Raw genomic sequence first — 21,104 nt, 5'->3', positions numbered from 1 at the left:
TCACTTATTATTATAGCACTTTGTGCCTGTAAGGTTGTTTTCTGCATGGCAACCAGATTATTTACAGTTGAATATAATGTTTTTTTGTTTGTCTTTGTCAAATTTGTTTGGAGGGTAAAACCAAGTGAGATTAAAAGACTACTTGTAAATGTGGCTGAAGTACGTAAGTTTATTTACAGTGTAAAGTGAGAAAACTGTTTGACATAAGAAATAATCCTAATGAAACTGTTTTGTTGTTTTCCTCGCTGTTAAAATCAAGTAGTATTCATCATTGTTTTCTAATAATGAACATATCTTTCAGAGGAACAGTCCTAGAATTCACTAAATAACATATAACAAAGTGTAACAAGAAGACTTTTCATATTCAGAAAGAGGGCAGTGGGGAAGGCTAATGGTTAAAGCGTTGGCTCATCACACTGTGGGTCCATTCCCCACATGGGTACAATATGTGAAGCCCATTTCTGCTGTCCTTGAGTGTGATATTGCTGGAATATTGCTAAAAGCATCATGAAACTAAACTCACTCACCCACACACTCTTTTAAATGGTAGCAAGATCACAGATTTATTTATAACAAAAACATGAAACATTTGTAAGTAACCTTATATTGCTAAAAGCAGTATAAAACCATACTGACTCACTCATTTTCAGGAACTAAGTAACTTTGATCTGCCTCATATTAAAGTCTTGCATGGGCAATATGAATGCATTGTGAATGAGTTGAAGATTTGCTTTTATTTTCTAGAAGGAAATTTATTGTGCCCAGTTTCAGCTCTCCACTCATGAAAAATAATATAAATACATTTGCAACAACAAAATCATCATACAACTAGTGTATACCATCATAATACAGAGATGAATACATACATGCATGCATGTGACAAAGACCTGTTGAACAAGAGATTGAAACATCTTGTGATTGCTTAGTATGCCAAAATGGGATGGTTTCTGTTATTTGCATGTTAATATCAACTATTTAACTCTTTTGGGTCTTTTATACCCCCCCACCGCTCATTAAGTACGAAGTGGGGCATATAGTATTAGTCTTCATCTGTACGTACATAAGAAATTTAATATCTTAAGAACCATTGACTAGATTCATTTGCCATTTACAAAGTTTTCGGATTGTTATTTTTCCCTGTTTTCATGGAAACTATTCAGACTTGGTTTCACAACTCAAAAAAAACCCATTTCATCAAGTAACTGACAGATGATTTGTCCTTTCAAATATGTGGGGGCCGGGGGTATATGTCATCTTAATAATTTCATAATTTAATGTCACCTGTTTTGATTATTAAACATGATACAGGTATTCAGAAATTTTAGCCTCTGTGCTGGACAATATGTTAACATTTCTATCAAATTTGATGTCAGGAATTAAGCTGATGGGTATCAGGGTAGACTTCGTAAACTTTGGACCTGTCCCATTCTACAACACACCTATACTGACAGTGGATATGTACATTTGCATCTATACATTCAAATCTTCTATATTCTTGACATAAAAATTCTGAGGAGATTTTGAGAGGTGACCATGACCATAAACAAGATCTCACAAAAAATAGTCTTTTGTGACCAAATGATATGTTATATTTCATTCTTTATCAGCAGGGGACGTTGTCATGTTAGTAGCAAAAACTTATTAAGTTACAAATGGCCATATATTATCGACAGAATGAGAAATGTGCACTATATTTTTCTCAATGTTATTGATAACAACGCTCTGACACTTGCTGCGGCAACTGGTCCACATCAAAGTTGTCAAAGAGTAAATTAACAATGTTTCGATGAAATAATTAAACAAATTGAATAAATTGAAAAATAAAATCAACAACAATACTCATAAACCTTGTCAGTTGTGCTTTATAACTTAATGTTGTCATCTTTTCTGAACGATACTGTAATGTAATTCAAGTGACATCTGAGCTTGCATCACCTCTTTATCATGTTTACATAAGACACGATGTTTAATGGTAAAATATGTGCATGAAGCATTTTTGTCACAGGTCATAACAGCACAATAAGTCCACTAAGTTCTATAATGTACATATGGGTGGTGATTTTTTGCATAACACATTCAGTATAGCGTGAATTTACCCAAAACTTTCTTCGAAATCAATAAAGTTTTGTTTACAGGAACAGTATCCTTTGCTGTAATGATTGGCTGCCCTAGTCCACTTGCATGATTTTGACCAGTCATGATTCTTACATCAGACACTGGTAAATAAGCATCATTAGAAATAAATCTTTATCCAATAAAGTCAGTTTTTACAATTGTGAAAGTGCTCTTGGCAAGGATACAGTGGTATTGTTAATGTTAAAGAGTTTTTTACGATACCTGTCATCAAGCAAATTTCTTCACATGTTTTTCATGAGCAGCTTGGAAGGTTTTATCATATAACCGAGCAGAAAGGCACTGATAGTGGGAATTTGACGACCATACATATTATTTCAGAAATCTTTATCAGAACAATATTCCGTTTACGTAAAAGTAAAAATATGGAAATATGAAGAAAAACCTTAGGGGATAGTATCACATGTTATGAATGAAAGAAAATTCCCACATTTTTTGCCTCCATAGTGGTTTATTTGGGCATTATGAATGTGAAAGCTTGCATTTTCACTAAAAGTAAAATGTAGCTGTAATATTTGAATAATGTGATTTCATACTTATAAACAATAGACCCTTAAAATGGTGTCTGATATTAAAGTGAAGTATTATTAAACTTACTAATATTTACATTACAGTGTCTTAGGTATTTCTAATGAAATTGCACAAGATTTTTAATGCATATATATATGTCAGGGTAGAGATTGCGATCTGGTAGAATCGGAGGTTCTACCAGTAGAGATTGTGATTGGAGTCTCTACTGGTGGAATGTCCGATTCTACTAGTAGAGATTGCAATTGGAGTCTCTACTGGTAGAGACTCTGATCATACAAAAGAACCTATACAATCACAATCCCTACCAGTAGAAGCTCAAAACTGTCAAGGTTGAGATTGCAGTCCTACAGCCAGTGAATTTTTTAGAAACACAAAATTTATTTTCATATATGTAAACATTAAACAATATGTCACACAATCCTTACATGCTGCAGTTGATTGTAGAAAAAATCAGTTTTTTAGGTTGCTATTTGATCTTCTGTTGCCAGGAAAAACTTAGTGATTTACTTATTTTCCTACTATTTACAGTGAGATGTTAAATACATGCTCTCTTTCATCCCATCCCAACTCTTGCATCTCAAAGCCATTGATTGGATTCCTGACCCGTTTCCAGATTGACAAGTGGATGTCGTTATGAAAAACAAGGAGTAAAATGTTCTACAAAATGTCACACAACCACAACTAACCTGTGTCAAAACAAAGTTTAGTGCTATCTTCATTGTTACCTGTTTTGTAAGTAAGATGTGTAAATATTGTAACAAATGTATCTAACTGGAAATGTTCTATACCTTAGTAAAATGCATACTTTTGTTCAGTCTCTATCTTCATTGTTACTTTATTTGAAAGAAAGATGTGTAAATATAGCAGTAAATCTGTTACTGGAAACAGTCCATACCTGAGTAAACTGCATATTATTGTTCAGCAAGTGTCTTTGTTGTTGCACAGACAAATCAGCATTTCTACCAGCTGAATTGGAAACTGACAATTCAGTGGAGACTATGATTGCAATTTCTACTAGTAGGATTGGAGATTCTACTGGCAGAGACTCTGATCGCAATCTCTACCCTGACATATATATATATATATATATATATATATATATATATATATATATATTTCTACTAGTAGGATTGGAGATTCTACTGGCAGAGACTCTGATCGCAATCTCTACCCTGACATATATATATATATATATACATGTCCAGCAACTCTATTCAGAAAACCTTGAAATACTAGACTACGTCACACCACAATTCTTATGAATTAACTCAACATTCACAAGTGAGTGAGTTTAGTTTTATGCCCATTTTAGCAATTTTCCAGCAACATCACAGCAGGGAAACCAGACAATTCCCATGTGGGGAATGGAATCCGAGCGTGACGGTCGAATGCCACCCCAAAGCCCACATTGCAATGAAGCTGTTTGGTGTTCTCACTACTTATGTACACTGTCTCACTGATTATGTATTAACTTGTCACTTCAAGTACCTTAATTATTACATTGTTAAAATTGAGTGAACTGTGTTTACTCACAAGGTAGTTTTCATAGATATTGTGAACATCATTAACATCATCATGGATGCTCATTAATCCTTAGGTGGGTTCATTCGCTGCTGTGAGTAATTTTGACATGCCCTTTGTGGTTGTATAAACAGAGTAGTTGCTGGTCCTTTTCAGGGTGGTGGCAAAATGAAGATGAACCAATGCCTCTGGTTGACTGGTGTTGATAGTGTTAATCTGAGCAATAAAACATTTCACTCTACTCACAGACGTCAGATCAACTTCATAGGAATGCCTTATAATGAGTGAGGTTCAGAAACATTTAGAGCAATGGTTGAAGATGTAGTTTAAGGTTGTATCCATTTATTGTAACATAGTATCTCATTTTACATCAGTGTGACTAAACATAACTTAGACTTGCTCATATGTTACTCTTTCAGAAACATCTACAACAGAATGAATTTTATGAGAAACGATACACACTTGAAAAGACTGCCTTTTTATCACAAGTGAAAGAGGAAGAAAAAAAGAATGGCGAAAAGGAGAAAGTCAGAAAATATAAAAGTCTCCAAAGGGAAATTGATGAAGTACCTCATGTGGTTGAGAACTTACCATCATACGAAAGTAACCCGGATAGCCATGATGAAGAGAGAAAACAGGAGGAAAATGAAACTCCCATTTCTCTGAAGCATAAAAGCATTTGTGAAGATAAAGCAAAGCCACAGAAAGAGGAAATCACTGCAGATTCCAAGCAAGAGGACACAACAAAAGGGAAAATAGCAATAAAACTTACTGGGAAAACTGGAATAAAACCTCAACCTCGGATCCTTCCTCCGTGGACACCAGTTACCAAGAAAGAGTTGTTTAGAACCAAGAGTAAAGCAGAAGCTCTCCCATTGAAGAAAGGCATTACAAAATCGGAAAGTGTTCAGCCTGCCTCACTTGACATGTTTCTTACAATAGGAGGTCCCACAACTAAGAAGTTGCCTGTGTATAAACTGCGTTCAGGTACAGTAAAGAAGCCTTGCAATGTCAGAGCTAAAAGTCCAGATAACGTACCAAATCAAGAAGGGGAGAAACTGAGAGACATGAAGAGTGACATGAAGTTACTTGGAATAGAAGAAGATATGTCAACACCTATAGCTGCTAAGAAGCCACCACCACCAAGATCACAGAATCTGTCGCTCCCGAAAGATCCATCTTCTAATTCTTCGTCCTCTGCTGAAGAATTATACAGTGTTTTCTACCAGGATTCTGCTTGCACTGCTCGAGACTGTACATCAAGTGTCAACCTTGATGATATACCTATTCCTCCTCCCCCTCCTCAGCCCAGTACAATAGTCCCTGACAGTGAGGAAACCAAAGAAAAAGATATGGAAAAGCCCACTGGGAACAAAGTTATGTCCAGTGACATGATTGTCAGAAGCAAAGCTTTAGTGGTTGAAACTCTACTGGATTTTACTCATGAGATCAGTGTTCCAGAAGGTGAGAATGAAAAAGATTGTGAAAATTTGAATTCAGCTAGCTTCAAAGATGCAGTGAAAATTGACAGCAACATTGTAGTAGGTGATGAAGATAAGGAGAGTCAGGAGCAGATCCTTCTGCCAGAAGAAATTGAGGGAGTTGCAGGCTGTAAAAATGATGTGGAAAAATGTTCTGACCATTTAGATGAAACAACAGAAAAACAGCATCTAATAGTGAATGAAGAGAAGAATGTTTCTGAACTGAGTGTGACAATGAAAGGTGAAAACACACTTCCTCAAAAAGAAAGCACTGTCAATGAAAAAACAAAGGTTTCTGCAGATCTACAGACACACACTGATATTACTGACAATCAAGAAGAAACTTCTGGGCATAGTTGCCATCTTGGTGATGTGATCCCAGTCATTGGACAGGATTTTGAAGAAGAAATGGCAACTGAGGATGCTACAATTGATTTGACTGACAATTCACATATTTATCCAGTAGATGCTGAAGGGGTGTCTTCCAAAGCACTTGGAACTAACACTGTTACAGACAATGAAGGTAATAAGTTCACATTTCTTCTTGCAAATGAAGTACTCAAATTGTTTAGTTTAGTTGTAGTATGTTGTTTGTTCTTCCATTGTGTTTGGCCTTTCATGACAATCATCAGAAAACTGAGTCGTTGGGAGAATCTGTGTCAGCAATCCATATTCAGAACTAAAAGCCACAGGCCCATAGTGCAAGTACGTAGAAGCTTCAGCAGCAGAGTTGATTTCTCTTCAATGTAGCACGATGGATAAAAAAGCAGTATTTTCAATAAATGTACAGTTAGCATTTGACAATAGTTGGATAAATTTGTTTTGACTGTTGTTTTTAGTTTCGTTTACAGTGGTAATAACTAATACTGACTTTATTGATGAATTATTATTCCATTATAGATTCAGGTAGTATACTCGTGCATTGAACTGTCTTTCAAAAGAAAAGAGGTTTTACAATAGCTTACATTTACTATTCTATTCACATTATAATCACAATCAGGTTACTTTTAAGAATGATTTGCTTTCCATAAAGAAAGTAGATTAAGAAGTGTAAGTACCTGTAAACAATATCTGAGACATCAATTGAAGTCAAGGGGCTGTGGGATGGCCTAGTGGTTAAAGAGTTCACTAGTCACCACAATGACCCATGTTGATTTCCCCACGTGGGTAAAATGGTGTCACCCACCATGATATTGCTGGAACACTGCTTAAAGCAGAGTGAAACCATACTTGTTTTCTCAATGTAAATTGATGTGCAAATGAGGAAACAAAAGTATGTCTCCTCAGTGTGGGGTGTAACATCCCACCCTAGGTATGTGCACAAGATATTACTGGAAAAACAGTTATGAGGAAGAGTAAAAGGGGGGGAAAATAAATGCAAAAAACTCACGGACATGTACTTGCTTCCAGCGACATGTAATAGAACACATGTGGTTTTCCATGAAACTTAGCCTCTTTTGTGCGCAGTTCGTTTGGATATGTTCAGTTTGTCATCAAACAAACTGTTGCATATTAGTGTTCAAATTCAGATTCTGCTTCAGAATTTTCTTCTTTATTTTGACCATTGAGTTTTTGTTAATCACATCATGAAACTATTTTGAGTGCAGATGAGTGTTGTCTGGCATTGTTGCTTGTTCTCGTGACAAAAATACGAGAAATAAAATCTTATTTCCTTTGAAATGTTTCATAAACAGATGATCATTGTCAGGTATTACAAAACAAGCAGCTTTTATTGAACAAAATTCCATTTTTGCATTGTTTTCCCAAGTGGCGAATCACGACAGCAACTTCTTTGCACATGGCCTGGAGGGGAAAATTTTCTCTTCTGGAAGAATGATTGTCTACTCTTTAAATATATTTCAAAAGACACCAGTGTTCACGAATGGTGTTTCAAAGTAACAAGACCCTGGGTCCTGTAAGTTTCAGATGTCTGTCTGACCCACTGAAAATTCACAGGACCTACAGAATAAAATTAAACACACATTTCAGATTTATCATTTCTCATTATTGGCATTGAAATTATTAACATTATACAATGACAAGCATTATAAACATAAATATATAAACACTCTCACATGCCACGAATAAATTCAGACAAAGTCATTGTGATATATTCAGTCAGACACTGGGGCCAGCAGGTTGGGGACTTCTGTCTGACCATTGGCAAATCTGCCAGATTTGTCAGAGGGTCAGACGCTATTCGTGAACACTGAGACGCAGAAGGAAATTGACGAAAAGACAAGCAACAGACATTACACCCTTAACGTGGTGCCTATATCAGTGATGAGAGGGATAGGCCAACAAGGTTTGTTATCCCCCCAGCATGTAATATGGAGGGATGTAGTTGATGTCTCGTCTGTCTGTGCATCCATCAGTCCGTAATCATTTAGTTTCCTGAATATAACTCGAAAACTGTTCATTACTGACAGACCAAAATTGATACATATAATAATCTGAACCTATGGTTGTACCTTTTGCTATTTACAGATTTTTGGCATTTTTATCCCCCCTTATTACATGCCAGGGGGATAAAAGTGTCAAAAATCTGAGTAGTATAGGGAATGACAGTTCTAAAACACTTTCAAGAAAAGTCTCTACAAAGCCTTATTTAGTAAATAAGGCTTTGGTTGAGCCATTAGCTCTTGCTACTATTACCCCTACTACTTAACGTGTGTTGGAGGTAACACTGTGCCGTACGGTACGATCAATAATTCTTCTCTTACAAACCCCCTACCCGGCCCATCCCTCAAGTAGTACAAGTTAGGTTCGTCGGCTTTCATATCCACTTTATCTATGTTGTAAGTTTTGACTGACCATATAGGATCGGTGGCCCGCTTACGGCTATCACCCTCGTGTTCCCCCGGCTGGTATAGATACCTCACACTATAAAAAGTTGGCGGCCTATGTCATGTTTATATCGATGAAACAGTTTAACGTGAACCGCCTACGATCTCTTTGGTGTTCATAATAAAGGCTTGCTGGGCTTTTTGTATCCCCTGTTCTATGTACTTTTTTTTCTCGTCCTCGCTGATAGCAGACTTACGAGACTTGGATCGAATATCTTGTTTCATTCCGTTATATTTTTTGAGTTCAGAGAGGATTGAACGAAATTCCTCTTCTGAGATCTTACTGTCAGAGAGTGCCGTGGAAATACGCTCACTCACTGTGTTCAGCTTTGCTTCAGCCAGAACCCTGATCTCGTCGTGTTTCAATGCCTTACGATGAAGTCTGCGTGATACTAACTTAAGCGCCAACCCTGCCAACCCTGCCACCCCAGCTGTTATTTCAATACCTAGCACTATAGGTGCTGCCACGATGGTAGCTAACAACCCAACGCCTGCCGCCCCTAGTCCCATGCTGGTTGCCATAAGGGTAGTGTCAGCCCCGTCCACGATATTGAAAGCTCTATTGTACTTCTTACATAGTGCTTTCCGCGTGTCACGGTCTTGTTCTAGTTGACGTTTCACATCACATAACTGCCTCAAGCGGAACCCATCTACGGTTTCCAGCGTCTTCGCTACTTCCTCTACGACTGGGTACAGACCCATCCTATAATATATATTTTGAAAGATATTTTAATTGGGTTTCAGTTAATATTCTATCAATGAATTTGAAGTCTACAAGTTCTAGATTACTCAGGGTAATAGGTGAGAGGCTAATAGACTTTCCTGTTGTAATAAAAACCCCACTGAGGCTTATTAAGTGGTTTATAGGACCCGTGGTATCCTGTTGTATAACAATACGACAATATTTGTTTCTGTGTTCGTCATACCAGTGTATTGACACCCCGGGTAAAATTTGGTGTACTATTGAGGTGTTTTCCTGGTTAAAGAAGACTTCTATGATGAGTGTGTAGGGGGAGAATATTTTATCAAGATGCCACTGGGATAAAAACTTACTGCTAAATGTTAATTTATTTTTTATTCCAGAACTTAACCTATTTTTTCCTTCACGAAGACTTATCGAGGATGTTGCTTTATCCTCAAAAATGAAATCCCCGGGCCAGATACCGTTATTCCTAATCTTAGAGATGGCCCCCCACTCGTCTTCTAATGTGATATAAGGTGAGGTGAGTGTTAAGTTGATCAGCCATTTGGGCTCTTTTAAATCTGATAACGACACCAGTCTGTACACGTTGTCTTTGAAGTGCAGGATATATAAGGCGTCTTCCTCACCAGGCTGATCGAATCCCTCCGTATCTCCTAGGTCGTTAAGTGTAGTGTTGGGACGATGACTGGCCATTGTTATACTATTACGATATAATTTCCAACTGGTTTTTTGATAATAGTTCAGGGGTGAACTTCATACCCATGAAGTGTATGTTGGCAGGCAGGAAGATATTGGTTAGTGATATCTTTTTTTCCACGATCACGTTGACCCCCTGCAGACTGGTGTTGGAGTTGGAACCCACCCGCACGTAAACATTGCAAACTTGATACTGATGTTGTTTGCCCCACCCGAGTTTGATCCCCTTCACGATCTCGACATCATTCCCCGATGGTTCCCCTAGGTAGATTTTGATGATCAGTGTTGAGTTTGCCGGTAGACTCTCTAGTATAGTGACCACGCCTTCGAATTCAGACACCAACTGCAATTTCACGTTTTGTATGGCCGGTTTACTCGATAGCATGTGGGCTGCTATAGTGTTGACTGGGCTGACGACTACGCTACGTCTCTGAGTTGGGACGTAAGCCACGAGCAGGGTTCCATTGTTCACGACTTTGTTTAGGTGGTTGTCTTTGTTATCCGTGAACACGTAGGGAGAGACGAGTCTAATATTGAGAAACCAGTCGTCGTTATCGGGTAACAACACCCACTTGTCATCTTCGGTGAAGACGAGTATATATGGCTTGTTTCGGGCAACGGTAGTGCTCTCAACATCGTCTAAGTCGAACAGTTTACCCCCGAACGATGGGTATATTATCCAATTATTATTACCGGTGTTGACAAGGGCGTACTTAGTGTTGACTGTTGCTCTTGTGGTATCTACTATATCACTTAGGGTTCCACCGGAGGGGATTTCAACGCGTTTGTAAATGTTGTTTTTCAGTTGCAAGGCGTACGATTTACCATCTACTCCGGGAGCGTCGAAACCGCGCGTGTCTCCAAGGTCGGAGATCCCGATATTGACGCATTTTTTCACTCCGGGCCCTTGTGCGCTGGTCATTTTACATGAAGCGTTAAGCTGAGGTATCCTATATTTACAGGATTATGATTTATATCTAACACCGATATTGTCAGCTCAGGTATGTTGCCCTGGGTTAATCTCTTATACTGCCGTGGTGAAAACGACTCGGTTCTACCGTCGTTGTATTTCTCAGTTTTCACCGGCACTGCTCTCAGTATAGTGGAAGGGTGACCTCCTTGAATGTTATACGTTGTGCTCACCTGATCGAGATGAATGTACAGCTCTCGGTACGGTACTAGGTCGGGTAACTTCGTGCCTGTGACGGTTGTTGTTGGTTTTATCTCGTCAGGAGACATACCGAGTATCCTCGCTAATGGTCGGCCGAGCCTCAAGGGGTTTCTTCCGTTGTTGATTAACACCACTGTACCGTTTGAGTCGTTCATCTTGAGTTCGGCTCCCAGGGGTTTGAAGACCTCGTCGTTTAGAGAGCACACGCTGTAGTAGCCGTCAGTTATCTGACTGCGAGTTCCACTGACGAACAGCTTATTGTTGCTGGCGTTGATGTTAGTCCATTGCGGTAGGTAGGTGATATCGCAGAGTGCGACTTCGAGTTGACCTGACGTGTTATCGATCGCGTGCGTCAGCTGAACGGCCTCACCGCTCGTTATTCCTGGAAGTGTTATGTACATATTATAATATATAATTTATATATTATAATATGGATTTAGCACACTTGAAAATCGTGGTGAATGCAGATGGTACGGGGTTTAAAACAACCTTTATTGATATCTTTGAAAACTATATCGTGTCCGTTAATAACGCGCAGGCGGTGGTAAACTGGAATCAAAACCCAATGCAGTTTTGGCAGAACCAACTCAACTTTGCTGTGTGGTGTGCGACGACAGGGTCGGGTGTGACACCAGACTACGGTATAGACGAACTGAGTAAGGCGGTTATTTTGTTTCATATTTATTATCAAACGAGACGAATATTGAAGGAAATAAGTGCTCCTCTTCCCCAAGATAAAGCGTGGAGTATTACGAATAACCCCTATGATAAACGCGCTTATGAACGTGTTTGTGGGGAGTTTGAGATTCCAACGAATAAAGACTTTCGCCTTCCTGGTGTGAACCATGGTCTCGGTATAGTTCTCGTGTACTTCTACAGGTCTGGAACATATTATGCCGGTTCTAAAGATGGTTCATACAACCCAAACCGTCATACATTTACAAGCCCCACAACGAATGAAAAGATCCATGTCAGCTGTATAAAACAAACCAATCCTGATGCAGCCACAGCCTGGACTAAAATGATCTCAAAAACATCGAAAGAATTCACTCGTGCTGGTACAATACGCTTGAACGACTCGATTCGAACGTACGTGTGGGCGCTGTTGGGTGCGCAGTCGATGACGCGTTCCAACATCCTCGGTAAGGGAACTGCTTACGACGCTCAGAAACAGTTCGTTTCCAACGTTGAGGATGCTATAAATTCTCCAGTTGATCTCCCGCGGGCCATCGACCGTTACCAAAACGTGTTAGAATACGCCAGATCGAAAGTCAATTACGTGTTTGGTGTGGGGCTGTACATGGCTCCGAGTGATATGCAACTGAGAGTAAAAAAAGTGGTGGGTTATAACAACAAAATAGTCATAGCCACGGCGGACCAAAAGTTGGGTATCAACCCCGATATTAACACCCCCTATATCCCACACATCCCACCACGTGAAACGGGTATAGTGGCGCCACCCCCGGAGTCTAAAGTTCATGTGCCCCCCACACACCCCCATATTCATGTGGGGGAACCCCCCTATCAGCAGCATATCGATAATAAAACAGCCCTGGTGGTTGGTGGGGTAACTTTGGGACTTATTTGGTTAAAGATTTCTTAGCCGCTACGTACACCAGACCCGCCACGGCGACGATGGCTGCCCACATGTTTTGACTGAGCCACATGGCAGTTTTAGCCAGAGCGCCCAACAACCACGAGACGATGCTACCCAGGATGCCGGGAAGGGCTTCGGCGGCTTTACCAGCCAGTTTAGCTAGGCCTTCCCCGAGTTTTTTTATCCAGTCTTTAACACCACCGCCTGTGGGAGTTCCCCCGCCGCCAGGTGTGGGGGGTGTGGGGGTTCCTCCCACCAGTGACACCACCAGGGTTGATATGATGAAACCCAATGCAGTCAGAATGCTGGCGATGGTGATCCCTTGCTCCCGGAACAATATCCGAATCCTGTCTGCTAACGTGGTGTCTCGGTAGAGGACTTGATTGATGGTTTCCCGTATACGGTTGACCTGGGATCGAAGCTTTTCTTTGAAGGAGGATGCTGTCTCCAGCCAGGTCTGCCTTTCCTCTTCCAAATTACGTATTTGTTTCTCGATGCGGGCTTTCAGAGCCTCGTCATCAGTTTCACCGAGTTTTTTCTTTTCATAGGCGATGTTGTCGTCTATCTCACTCATTTTGGCCGTGCTTTTCGCGAGATGTCCGCGAATGGTTTGCATCGTCAGATCCAACCCCCGCAGTTCCCGAACGGTAAATTCGAGCCCCGGGAAGGGTTTGTTCTCGTAGTCGGCCAACACTTTTTTAATATCATAAGTCATGTTTTGATCTGATATGGCGTCCCTGATACCTTCCAGACCTTGAACTAACTTCGGAGGAATCTTAGGTCGCGCGCCACCGTAATCTCTGAAGCCTAGTTTATCGCGGATAAAGTCAATCCCATATCGATTTTTCAGTGTTCATAAGGCAAGCGGTTCTCTCGAGTTTTTTTGCATGAGCTCGCTTCCCGGGTGAGCCTTCAAACGCAGCGCGCCATCGATGATGGTAAAATCGGAATAGTACCTTCCCGGCGCCTTGATGTTGTCTTTCTTTTCAACTTTGTTGTAATAATCGTCGACTGCGCCCTTAATGAGTTCGGCCCTTTGCTTCGATAATGAGGTCTCAACTGCGTCGACAGCCGGCTGTAGGCCCGTACTGAATGAGGTCTCCTGGTCATCATCGAATGCCTGGGCACTATCGCCCGATTGAGAGAGCCATTAGGAGCCAGAGCCGTGCGACAGTCGGTGACCATCACCAACAATCCCAGCAAGATAGACCAGAATCAAACTCTGCTGGTTAGATTTCCAAACCTTGGTGAGAATGACCTCATTGTACCAGGCACTGTTCGACTGGCGTTCAATATCACGTTGACCTCCGACAACGACAAACGCGAGCTAGTGCGGAACGTGGGTCGAGCCATCATCAAGAAAACGACCGTCAAGATCAGCGGTAACGAGGTGCTGAGTATCGACGACAGCGACGTGTTTCACTGCTACAGGGATCTCTGGAAAAGCGAGGGAGAACGAGTCAATGATGTGTACCAGGGCATCAGCAAATCAACCCGGGCGCGCATAGGGTATGTCTTCACGCAAGACCAGCAAGACAAGCTATCGCTCGAGCATACGGGAATCGATTCTGCGTGCCGCTCGACTTCGAGTTGCTCACGGGACACGCGCCGTTTTACCAGGCCGCGCTGAGTGATAGGCTCGAATACGAGCTCACGTTTAACGATTATAGCAAAGTAGTGCGTACGCCGAACGGTGATGAGGCCAGTTATGCCATAGACAACATCTCTCTGGAGTTCGACATGGTCACTAGCCCGGAGCTGGCCAGGCAGGTTCGAAGCCAGTACTCTGGGAAGATGGCTATCCTGTACGATCGCGTACTGAGGCATAGATCAGTCGTGCGAGATAAGAGCGACACTGTGTGGAATATCAACCTGAACGTGCCGGCGCGATCCATGAAAGGTATCCTGGTCGTCCCCGTGGAGTATTACGATCCATTCCGGAGGGACAGCGAGAAGTTTTTCAACCCCGAGATTGAAAAGGTGGAAGTTACCATCGAGGGCGTGCCCAACCAGCTGTTCAGTCATGGTATGAGGCCACACCAGCAGTGGGATGAGATAAAAAAGCTACCAGTGGGGGATTATATAACAAAGGACCTGGACCTCGGCTCCGTGCAGATCGGTGAATACCTGACCACCAAGTACGCCCTATGGTTGGACATGCGATCCACGGATGATGATAAACTGCACGGTAGCGGGCGCCGTATAGATAACGGAAGCGAAGGGATAACCATCCAGATTACTAAGAAGGCTCAACCCGCTGGTAAGTTGAAATTATATCTGTACGTTATTATGGACGCGCAACTTAATATAGACAATGGGAGATTTGTGCAAGCCATCTACTGATGGGGGGTACACCCCCACACCCCCCAACAATAAACAGTCCCCACTGCCCCAACTACCCACTGACCCACACTGCGCCATAGTGTGCGGGCAGACTGGCTGTGGGAAGACCGTTTTCGTGTTGGATATGTTGGAGGGTTACTACAAGGATGTGTTCGATAACATCGTTATCATGTGCCCTACTCTGAGCATGAATAAAACGTACGCGCGACCTTGGGTGATGACGGACCCGGACGTACACAAAATCGACCCTGGAACACGCCTGCAGGACTGGTTGAAAGCTCTTCACGAGAAATTTAAAGGGGAACCGACGCTGTTTATACTGGACGACTGCAGCGCTAATCGCGAGATAACAAAAAAGAGAGACATGCTATCGTACCTGGCCTTCTCCGGCCGGCATGCAAATCACAGCGTCTGGGTGCTAACGCAGAAGTTCAACTCGGTGTTGAAAGACCTCAGGGAGCAGACGCGATGGGTGGCCTTATTTCACTGCAAGGACAGGGATTCGTTCGAGGAGTGTTTGAGAGAGAACGATGTGATGAGTAAATTAGAACGGGAACGGGTGAAGAAACAGCTCGCTGAAACTAAACACGCTAAGCTCGTGCTAAAGACCGACCAACCAGTAGCATATATAGTATGCTAAGCAAAGCTAAGCAAAGCTAAGCTAAAGCTAAGCAAAGCTAAGCAAAGCTAAGCATATAGCTATGATATTTGAAGTATTTGTCGTGTGCAACTTAACCTTCATTTCTCTGTGTTTTGTCTGCATCGGGTATTATATAGTTAAAACTAAATCTTACTTGTTATATTATAAGATGGAGTGTGAGGAATTGCTCGAACAGTTGGTACCTGGGGGTACCCCCACGCCGCCGGCAGGCTCCACTGATGATAAGCGAGAGAAACTGGTGGCGTTGGCTGTTGGCGGCAAAGCCAAACATTACTTTGGAGACTACACCCCGGATAAAATTCACAAAATGTCAGCCGAAGAAATCGATAAGCTGTACGCTAGATACGAGTCCCGGCTCGGAGCAGAAATGACAAAGACAATAGGATCGGCTATGACCCAGATATACACCGGTATTGTATCACACTTCCTTCCCATTCCACCAGAGCGCCGACTTTACCTGTGGGAAGACCTCGAGAAAGACCCTTTTATCGAACACGCCGTGAGCTCTATCAGCTGCGGGCTGTACCACAAATATGGTATGTTGTTGGCTCCAGTGACGGCGGCGATTATCACGGCAAAGCATTGTCAATTTGAGAGAAAAAATAATAATAATAGTATAGATGGATGCTGCTCCCGAGGTGATACCCCCCACAGTGAGGGAAGTGACCCCTTCACAGGAACCCCCAACAGTGAGTCCCGAGGTGACGGTGGAGACCCCTTCAACAGTAACCAGACAGAAGAATCCTAAGAGAGTAGCTGCCGGTAAAAAACGGTGGTGTAACCAACATAAAGTGACCAACCCCCGACTGTTGTTGGCTGTAGGCGTAACTGCTGCCTTGGCTATCTCGTGGTTATACGTGGGGGTACCCTCCCACAGTGAGCCACCACCCAACAGTGAGCCCCCCACCCCAACAGTCGACCCGCATATCATGTTATAATTTTAATATTTTATATCATATACATAATGTCTGAGGGGAAAACGTTCGTCAACGACGCATACCACGCCACAGTGGTCGCCAGTCTAGCCGTAGGGTACGCTCGGTTGACTAAAATGGTGCTTAAACAACCAACTATCAAGCTAGATTTCAACCTGCAGGATATGGGTATGCTTATAATGAACCTTGGTATGGCGATGGCCACAAAAGACATCCTAGTAAAACAAGGAATAATACCTGATAATATAATGAAATAAATATAGGGATGGCCACGATAGCTATGATGGTCGGTGGGGCGTTAGTGAATGCCCTGGCATTTTCCGGGAGTAATTTCCTCTTCTCGAAACTACGAGATGATCACGCGGCTGAAATACAGGAAGAAAGGAAGCGGCACGATCTCGCTACTGAGAAATTACAAAGAGCACAGGCCGAGTACGCTAAAAAACGTCTCCAGAGGATCGATTTTATTAACGAACAACTCACGCGTGAAAACCATGCCGTTCAAACATTCAACGATGTTGATGAAGCAATGAAAGAATACTACCTACTAACTGGTAAACAATTGGAACCGCTCAATAAACCCACACTCGCTCAGTACTACACACCATCCAAGGGACAAATGAATCGTGAACTGGTCTTCATAGTGTTGGGTATAGCAGCTACTGCGTTGGTTGCGAAGCAATTAAATTAAAATACCTATATAAGTAAACATGAGACCCGCTCCATACCGATGCGAATACATACTTATGGGGAAGACCGAGGTCTGTGGTAGGAAATGCAGGAATCAGGGGTTCTGTTGTTTCCATATGGGAAGTCCTAACTACACGTGTTCTGTGTGTGGTATCGGGGTTAAAGGACATTACTGTCTATGTAAAGCTCACGGAGCGAACGTAGTCAGACATCAACTCATCTACGAGAATAAAAAAGGCTACATAAAAGAACGTAGGCGACTGCTCAAGATAGACTCCAATGCGTGAAACAGCCACTTAAGGGTTACCTCCCTTTACTGTGAACCAATTAGACATTGGTTCTCTTAGGTGTAAACACTATGACTACTGTACGCGAGCTCAAGCGGGTCGCAAAACAGAGAGGTGTGATCGGGTATTCTCGAATGCGGAAGTCAGCATTGTTGAGATTACTAGGTTTAGAAGCCCCTCCTTCAGTAAAACAATTAAAAGCTCAAGCAAAACAGCTTGGACACACGGGTTATTCAAACCTGGGGAGAGCCGGGTTAACCGCATTGTTATCACATGCCCCCGTAGCACGTCCCACTGTAAAACAACTGAAAGCCGAGGCACACGATTTGGGTTTAGGCGGGTATTCCCGTATGAGAAAACCACAACTTTTAGAATTATTACGACAGAATAGAGCTATTGACCTACAGTTCGTGCGCACTGAGCGCGCTGTAGGCAACTATTTGAGAGGTTGGCGCATGCACGTTGATAGAAACATAGACATTACAGATATCAAGCCTCTGATAGCTGATAAGGTCAACCAGGAACTAAATAACCTAGGAAGTATCAAGTTTCAGATCACAGTGAAAATGTCGCTCGATAAGCAGGTTGGGAGTACCACTGAGTATGTTCAGCCTTACTTCCAAGGTAAACAAGAGGTTGTCACACATACAGAGACCATTGACGCATCAATCGATACCAGTTTTCAGCAGATACGAGAATACCTAGAACGCTACACACACTTGGGGTCCGGGTGGGCTGTAGATAAAATCGATAATGTCTATCTAGACATAGCTAACTACGTGCCGTTCAGAGGCGGATCATACCTAGCCTTGCCCCCCTACTATAGGAACAAACATGCCATAGTAAACGTTAAGAATAGAGGAAACGATTGCCTGAGGTTAGCTATCAGGTCAGCCTTATTTCCAGCTGACACTAATCCGAACAGGCCTTCTAATTATCCTCAGGATGATGGGCTCAACTGGGATGGTATAGATGAACCCACCCCCATATCCCAGATCACTAAAGTAGAAAAACAGAATAATCTGGCTATAAATGTCTTTGGACACGAAGGTAACAAAACAATAGTACACAGGGTCAGCGAAGTGAAGGATCGCCAAGTTATCAATATATTCATGATCCAACGAGGTGAAAAGTATCACTACACGTGGATAAAACATCTCAGCCGGTTGTTGCACGACCAGTCGAAACACGATGGGGAAAAACACTTTTGTGTACGATGCCTACACGGTTTTAGTCGAGCTGATTTATTAGAATCCCACCGGGAGGATTGCCAAGGTGTGGGGCAGACGGCCATACGAGTCGACATGCCTAAGGAAGGTGATAATATCCTAAAATTCAGTAACCACAAGAACCAAATGTCTGTGCCTTATATCATATACGCCGACTTCGAAGCCTTAGTTGTGGGTGGGGATTCCACCAGTGATGCCGCCGTCGAGGCTCCCTTCACCCACAAAACACAAGAGCATAAAGCCTGTTCGTTTGGATACATTGTCGTCCGTTGTGACGGGGAAACGAAAGCTTCGGTAGTATATAGGGGCCCTGACGCGGCTGAAAGGTTTCTAAAGTGTTTGCAGGAGGAAAAAAAATTATTAGGAATGCATTGTATAAAATCGCTCCCATGCGTATGACCCGAGTCGACAGGCTAGCTCACGCTAGTAGCACTAAATGTCACGTGTGTGACTCACCACTTAACGGTGATTCGGTGAGAGATCACTGCCACATAACTGGTAAGTATAGAGGCGCCGCTCACAGCGCGTGCAACCTCAAGCTTAAAATCAACCCTAAGACAATAAACATCCCCGTTGTCTTTCACAACTTGAGAGGGTACGACTCACACTTGATCATGCAGGCCATCGCGAAAATCGATGGTAATATAACGTGCATCCCCAACAACATGGAGAGATACATCTCCTTCAGCTTAAACGGACTTAGGTTCATTGACTCGTTTCAGTTCCTCCTGTCGTCACTCGACAGTCTGGTCAAGGCCAACAATACCTTCCCTATCACCGATCAATACACAAACGCCGAGACTAGACCCCTGCTTATGAGGAAGGGTGTGTACCCCTATGAGTACATGGATAGTTGGGTCAAGTTCACCGAGACCAGACTACCTCCTATTGACTGCTTTTATAGCAAGCTGAATGAGGCGTCCGTCTCACGAGATGATTACTCGCACGCGACTAACGTATGGAATAAACTGGGTTGTAAGAACCTGGGTGATTATCACGACCTGTACTTAAGGACAGATGTACTGCTGTTAGCCGACGTGTTTGAGACGTTTAGGCGGACGTGTTTCAAGCAGTATAAACTCGACCCCGCATGGTATTACACCAGCCCAGGTCTGTCGTGGGACGCCTTGCTTAAAAAGACCGGAGTTAATTTGGAATTGCTCACAGATTACGACATGCACCTATTCATTGAGAAAGGCTTGCGAGGTGGGATTTCCATGGCATCCAAACGATACGCGAAAGCAAATAATCAATACGTGAAAGGTTACGATCCTAACAAGCCAACCAATCACATTCTCTACCTCGACGCAAACAATCTGGGCCATGAGCCAGTATCTACCTACAGGGGGATTCGAATGGGTACCCCACGTTGATGTTATGGGGGTTGCACCAGATTCGAACAAAGGTTATATCCTCGAGGTTGACTTAGAGTATACCAAGGAATTACACACATCACACAACAGCTACCCCCTGGCCCCCGAACGTATGAGGGTTAACCCAGACTGGATGTCTGAGTACCAACATAACTTGTTAGGTGGGCGTGTGACAGACGTTGAAAAACTCGTGCCTAACTTAATGAATAAGACCAAGTACATCGTTCACTATTGCAACCTACAGCTGTACCTGTCGTTGGGTATGAGGCTGACCAAAATACATAGGGTGCTCATGTTCGACCAGAGCCCATGGATGGAGCCCTACATCAGAATGAACACAGACCTACGAAAAAAAGCCACCAGTGATTTTGAGAAAAATCTCTACAAGCTCATGAACAACTCGGTGTTTGGTAAGACTATGGAGAACCTGAGGAAACGCGTGACAGTGAAGTTGGTTCGATCGAGTGAGGAAGACAAGCTCAGGAGATTGATAGCCAGTCCGGCATTCAACCGTAGTAAGATATTCACAGACAACTTGGTTGCCCTACACATGAAGAAAAGCCACATAAAATTCAACCGGCCTGTTTACGTGGGGATGAGCATCCTCGATTTATCCAAACACCTGATGTACGACTTTTACTACAACGAGCTCAAGAAACAGTACGGTGACAGGTGTGAAGTGCTGTACACTGACACGGATTCCCTGCTGATGGAGATTCGAACCGAGGACGTGTACGAGGACATGAAAAAACACCTCGATTTATACGACACCAGCGACTACCCTAAGACCCATGCCATACACAGTACGGTAAATAAAAAGGTCCTAGGTAAGATGAAGGACGAGTGTGCTGGCACGCCCATAGCCGAGTACATAGGTTTGAGACCTAAGATGTACTCCATACTGAAA

The 21,104-nt window shown here is 42.5% G+C and overlaps 1 protein-coding gene across 1 annotated transcript in view; it reads left to right on the top strand.

The window, feature by feature from the left end:
- The window catches only part of LOC137295474 (zinc finger protein 318-like), a 57,333-nt gene that overhangs the window by 27,266 nt on the left and 8,963 nt on the right, over positions 1–21,104 (top strand). Inside the window, exon 6 of the mRNA XM_067826866.1 lies at positions 4,605–6,189. Within this exon, the coding sequence (XP_067682967.1) occupies positions 4,605–6,189 (1,585 nt within the window). The remainder of the gene's footprint in view (positions 1–4,604; positions 6,190–21,104) is intronic.

Source organism: Haliotis asinina, chromosome 8, assembly GCF_037392515.1.
Source record: "Haliotis asinina isolate JCU_RB_2024 chromosome 8, JCU_Hal_asi_v2, whole genome shotgun sequence".
NCBI classification, from domain to species: Eukaryota; Metazoa; Mollusca; class Gastropoda; order Lepetellida; family Haliotidae; genus Haliotis; species Haliotis asinina.
Note: the sequence above shows the minus strand (reverse complement) of the source record. Positions and strands in the feature narration are given on the sequence as shown.